Below are 6,091 nucleotides of genomic sequence, written 5' to 3'. Positions count from 1 at the left end.
CATTATTAGTATTATTATTATCATTATATGAATACATGAACAAAAACGGAATTATTTCAACAGAAATCACACCACAACTGAGTCCTGTTATAGTGGCTTTATTCAGTCAAGTAGCCACACTAAGTGCAGCACAGTTTCATACTATAAATGCCATCGTAATGGTTAATAAAGAATATAATTGACATGAAATATATTTAACCCATGACCAATACTATGACAGTACAGTATAAAACTGTGAACTTTAATTTGACACGCACACTAATCTCCACATTGGACAGCAGGGTACACTGATCATGTAAAAAAGCAAGTGCTGCAACCATTATGTCAGTTTCACTGAAGTGAGGAAATGTCTGTGTCCATGTTCTCATGTAGGCTTTTGCCTATTCACATATTGAACCGATGAAGCTAATGAAACACACAGGGGATAACAGTGGAAGACATTTGCTGTAACTACTCAGCGTCAGAATCGCTGATCTTTGTGCTTTCACGGCACTCAACGGATCATGAAAAAGGACTAGCCACTATGAAGTCATGATCCCACTGCTCTGTACAGGAAGTGAGGAGAAAAATGGGTTCAAAAAAATACGCAATAAACCAATGTACAGATTCACAGCATCACTGATTAAGTCCATTTTTTATCTTCACTTCTAAAGATGTAAATTGTGACCGGTATTTGTTTTAACTTTGTAAATCCTGACATTCGTTTTCTTTGCTGCCCAGTCACTAAGTAATCATCCTCAGTATGAACATTTGACCAATCAAAAGATATCGTAACCACTTCCAATCCCTCGTTGGGCTTCTTAAGGCATGTAAGAAGTCTCTGAAGGTTAGATGCACTGTCAGTTTAGCTTAGCGTCCCATGGTTGGCATTGTGACAGCCGGGCTTGTCAGAGTGGCATCCTCAGCCTTCCACTGCGACGTAATAGTCTTGATCTGAGTGTAGAATTGGATGCCCTAGTGGTAAAGTGATAACAGATATGTCAGTGAGCTATCTAGCACATGACAAAGTGTCTGCATTGTGCTCTTTCAATACTTCAGTGGAGGGAACAGCAATGATCTGAGGGGATAATAAACTACTTCTGCTATTTACCTGCTTGCCATAGAAGTTGGTATCTCCCCTGAATGAACCTCTGGAACCAGTGAAGGAGAACATGGGGAGTGGGACGGGGATGGGCACATTCACACCAATCTATAAAAACGCATGTGTGGATTATGAAAACACAAATCTAATGCAGGCTAGAAATACAACAATGATCAAAGCATAATTTGTTTAATTTGGCCAGCTTACAAAGGGAGTAAGGCCTGGTGTTTAAAATCCAAGATCAACATACAGTTTCAATAAAAACAGACCCGTGAATATACATTTAAGGAGCCTATCAGCACCACTGGACCAGCATTCAATTATCAGCCAGTCCAAAAATGAACTACAACTTGGCTCCTGCTGCACTAATCCACACATTTGGGATTCGTCCATGTTTTAATGCATTGGCAGGTAATATATGACATAGTTTCAGCTGGCAGTGTAAAACCAGCTTCACTCCAATAAAAACATTCCCACTTCACATGTCTGCTTTACTTTTTCAGAAATAAAGCGCCTCCCACGCAAACCCGCTTACTCATCCAAGGCTCAAACAGGTGACTCACCGTGGCCTGAAATTAGGGCTGAACGATTATGGAAAATAATCTAATTGCGATTTTTTTGCCCCAATATTGCGATTGCGATGCGATATGCGATTATTTTTTAAGGTATTTGTCTTCTGTATTATTAAACAAAGACAAGCAATACATCATATAGTATGGCCAATACTATATTACATTAATTTTAAACTGTTCTTTCCTGGAAGACAGACCTCTGTTATGATGACATGAGGTGATGCATGAATTGATGACTGACATTTTTATTTAGCTTCTTCAATCACAACAGTATATTTGAACATACACAATAGTTTATTTTTAGCTTACAAACATCTGAGCATAAAGTGCTGACAAGGAACCCTGGTGTAAACTAGGGCTGAACGATATATCGCATTTGCGATAATATCGCGACATGATCAAGTGCAATTTTCTAACCGCAAAGGCTGCGATTATACTGCGATTATATTATACAATTCATGGGCTGCATCCTCCTGAGGCCGCATTTGTAGACCGATTACGTCACAGCGACGCGCCGAAGGCTGTCCAAATTACTACCATATCCCAGAATTCATAGCGCGGCCCAGCCAAACTCCAGTTTCCAGCAATGGCGGCCGCTACTAAGTTTTAAAATTACTCATACTAATCTTTCTGGGTCACAAAATAAACTTTTAACATATTTTCAGGCGAGAAAGTAGTTGTGTAAACATCAAATATGTTTACACCAGGGTTCCTTGTCAGCACTTTATGCTCAGATGTTTGTAAGCTAAAAATAAACTATTGTGTATGTTCAAATATACTGTTGTGATTGAAGAAGTTAAATAAAAATGTCAGTCATCAATTCATGCATCACCTCATGTCATCATAACAGAGGTCTGTCTTCCAGGAAAGAACAGTTTAAAATTAATGTAATATAGTATTGGCCATACTATATGATGTATTGCTTGTCTTTGTTTAATAATACAGAAGACAAATACCTTAAAAAATAATCGCATATCGCATCGCAATCGCAATATTGGGGCAAAAAATCGCAATTAGATTATTTTCCATAATCGTTCAGCCCTAGTGTAAACATTAAAATGAAAGTCAGTACAATGTGCAGATTGCAGAAATATACATAAAAAAAATCAGTGGCTTTACCACACTCAGTTTTTCGACATCTGTGAACTACTAGACAGTCATTCAATTAAAAAATAATATTAAATAAATAAAACTAATAAATAAAAAATACACACATCTTACTGATCTCTGCAGTCAGTAACATTACACATAAAGTGCAAACATAATAGCAATTGTATAAACACACACACAAACACGCCTTTAAAGTTTAAAGGCGTGAAATTGGACGGTCTAGCCTTCTGATTAGCTAATCAGAAGGCTAGTTCTGATTAGCGTCACCGCTGTCTCGGTGGAGTTTAATAAACTCGGCCGTCTGCTTCTTGCTATCTAAAATATAACCAGACACTGGTGTAAATTCTCGACTGTCTCATACTTCTGTTTAATAAGTTTTCTGTTTGACGTTTAGTCAGCTGTGTGAAAACCAAGGAGGAACCCACCCGGGGGATTAATAAAGTTTTATTTTATCTAATCTAATAACTTTAATCTCAGCCAAACCGATTTACTCACGAACAAACAAAACACTGAAAAAAGCCCAACAATAACATTTTTAGGTTGTCTAAGTGACTTATATATTACGTTTAACCCGAGCAGCGAAACTCCGCGGTGATCTGAAAATGATGTGCCGGGAGTTGTGCCGTTCTCGGCCGCATCAGTAACCCTCGAGCTCCCGGCTAGCTGTCGAGCTGGTGGGTAGCAGACGCCTCTGAAAACGTCGAAGCACTTTTGCAAATATGGGATATCTTGATAAACCGAGCAGATATTTGATGTTTACACAACTACTTTCTCGCCTGAAAATATGTTAAAAGTTTATTTTGTGACCCAGAAAGATTAGTATGAGTAATTTTAAAACTTAGTAGCGGCCGCCATTGCTGGAAACTGGAGTTTGGCTGGGCCGCGCTATGAATTCTGGGATATGGTAGTAATTTGGACAGCCTTCGGCGCGTCGCTGTGACGTAATCGGTCTACAAATGCGGCCTCAGGAGGATGCAGCCCATGAATTGTATAATATAATCGCAGTATAATCGCAGCCTTTGCGGTTAGAAAATTGCACTTGATCATGTCGCGATATTATCGCAAATGCGATATATCGTTCAGCCCTACCTGAAATACCACAAAGGTGGCCGGTTAACACGCTTGTTTGAAACTATATCTTCAGCAAACAAAGAGCTTCATGTTTTAAAGTCTCTCACCTGGCCGACGTCCACCTCGTGTGTGTATTTGCGAGCTGTGGCTCCATTGGTGGTAAAGATGGCCGTGCCGTTACCGTAAGGGTTTCGGTTGATTAAAGAAATGGCTTCGTCCAGGCTGTCGGCCTCCAGGACAACAAGGACCGGTCCAAAGATCTCTTCTTTGTAACATTTCATGTTGGGCTGAAAAGAACAGCAGAGGGAAAACGATCAGGACTTCAAACTCTACAAAGGAATTCTTAACAGAACAAAGCACGAGCAGGTTTGTGTCGGGGAAGAAAGGTGAAAAACTGCTTTAAATGCATTTCACAGCACTTACAGCTACTTTCTATTTTAAGGTCAGCTTTGTGTGACACTCAACACTTATAACCAGAAACCAGAACGGATCGGGGGGGGACTCTCATGCTGAGAGGGCTGCTTGTTGAAGATTCAAACGTTCAGGCTTACGAATAAAAGCATTTTTAAATCTACTTTTAAAGCCAAAAATCTGAATTTTCACAGAGGTCTGTTCTAAAGATGTGCTCAGCAGGAGGGGAAAATCAAAATCTGTGGTCACATTCAAGGAGATGAGGACTGATTTTATTTCATTTCCAACAACCCTAATCAAAGACACTGAACTGATTGAAGCGATCATTTATTTTTGCCTCAGATAATTACAGCACCTACCAAAAACAAAAAAAGTTATTACATTAAAACATTCTAGACAGTTTAGTTTAACATTACTTTAATAGCATCTGACCCAAATTAAAAGTTCTCAGCTCACCATAACACCAGCTAAGATGGTAGGTCCTACAAAGTTTCCATTTTCATATCCTTTGACTTTAACATTTCTCCCGTCCAGCAGCAGCTTGGCACCTTCATCAACCCCACTCTGGATCAGAGACTCTACCCTGGCTTTGGCTTCTGGGGTGATCAAGGGACCCACATCTGCCCCAGGCTGATCACCTAAAACACACATTTTGACGTGTAAGAAAAACGGCAGTATGCATGCCAACTGACGTAATTTATTTATTTATTTTTCATGGCGATACGGTTACACAACAAGTTACCTGAGTTTACGCGGAGCGATTTAGAGCGCTGCACCAGCTCTGGGAGCCATTCACGAGACTCCCCAACAAAAATAGCAGTGGAGAGAGCCATGCAGCGCTGGCCAGCTGCTCCAAAAGCAGCGCCCACTAGCTGGTTGATGGTGTTCTCTTTGTTGGCATCAGGCATCACCACACCATGGTTCTTGGCACCCTAAATGCAATATGTAGGATACAAAATCTGTATGATTTCACTCCAAAAGAGTGCAGAACATCAAACAGAGACATAAGAGCGCTAATCACATATGCTACAAATCCCAGTGACTGACAGCAGAGGATTTAATCACTGTCTTGGTAACAGCAACAGGAAATAGACCACTACCCATTTTCATTCATATTAGTAATAACAATTTTTTAAAATAGTCTAAAAAATAAATGAATAAATAAAACTAAGTTCCATCAGGATTTCCCAGACACGGACTTACTATAGATGAGATCTGGCAGGTATGTTTCCCAGCTCAAGACCAACATACCTGCAATCCACCCGACTATTTCTTTATTTTTGCAAATAATTGTTAATTTTTCTTCCCAGATAGCACAACAGACTTACTATTAGGTGCGCTTTTTGCTCTTATTTTGCTGCTCTTGTGTCAGTCAAGGACTTGATTCACAGGCGTCGCTCTACATACTCAAGCGCCACTCTAACCAGCACAAGAAGCTGGTTTGTATCTTGTTACACCAAAGTCACCCAGCTTCAGAGCAGGACAAGGACTACAGCTGCCAGCTGCTGTCCAAAGCAATTAAGAGTTGGACTTCAACCAAGGACAAAGACCTGACTGGAGAGGCAGCTGATTCTTGCCCCATTATTTACTGTCACCATGTGCCATCTAAACACTGCCAGTGTAAGAAGAGCATATTCGGTCTGTGAATACCATGTTGGACTGCACTCTCTTGCCATTCTTTGAGCCCCGCTCGTAGATGTACTCTCCAGCCTGGTTGGAGCCCACAAAACTGATGGCTTTGATGGCCGGGTGGTCACAGATGAAGTTTACCGCTGCACAAACAAGGAAAAAAGTCAATATTTTCTGTTCTTCTGTGTCACACCCTCAGGGCACAATATACGAGCAC

The 6,091-nt window shown here is 40.4% G+C and overlaps 1 protein-coding gene across 1 annotated transcript in view; it reads right to left on the bottom strand.

The window, feature by feature from the left end:
- Positions 1 to 62: 62 nt before the first annotated feature.
- The window catches only part of LOC308397058 (methylmalonate-semialdehyde/malonate-semialdehyde dehydrogenase [acylating], mitochondrial-like), a gene marked incomplete at its 5' end in the record, with an annotated part of 7,556 nt that continues 1,527 nt past the window's right edge, over positions 63 to 6,091 (bottom strand). The window contains 6 exons of the mRNA XM_080882778.1: positions 63 to 954; positions 1,091 to 1,189; positions 3,942 to 4,121; positions 4,702 to 4,883; positions 4,988 to 5,177; positions 5,896 to 6,017. Of these exons, the coding sequence (XP_080738904.1) occupies positions 850 to 954; positions 1,091 to 1,189; positions 3,942 to 4,121; positions 4,702 to 4,883; positions 4,988 to 5,177; positions 5,896 to 6,017 (878 nt within the window). The 3' untranslated portion in view covers positions 63 to 849. The remainder of the gene's footprint in view (positions 955 to 1,090; positions 1,190 to 3,941; positions 4,122 to 4,701; positions 4,884 to 4,987; positions 5,178 to 5,895; positions 6,018 to 6,091) is intronic.

The sequence above is a fragment of the Rhamphochromis sp. 'chilingali' genome (assembly GCF_963969265.1).
Source record: "Rhamphochromis sp. 'chilingali' genome assembly, chromosome: 5".
In the NCBI taxonomy this organism is placed as follows: domain Eukaryota; kingdom Metazoa; phylum Chordata; class Actinopteri; order Cichliformes; family Cichlidae; genus Rhamphochromis; species Rhamphochromis sp. 'chilingali'.
Note: the sequence above shows the minus strand (reverse complement) of the source record. Positions and strands in the feature narration are given on the sequence as shown.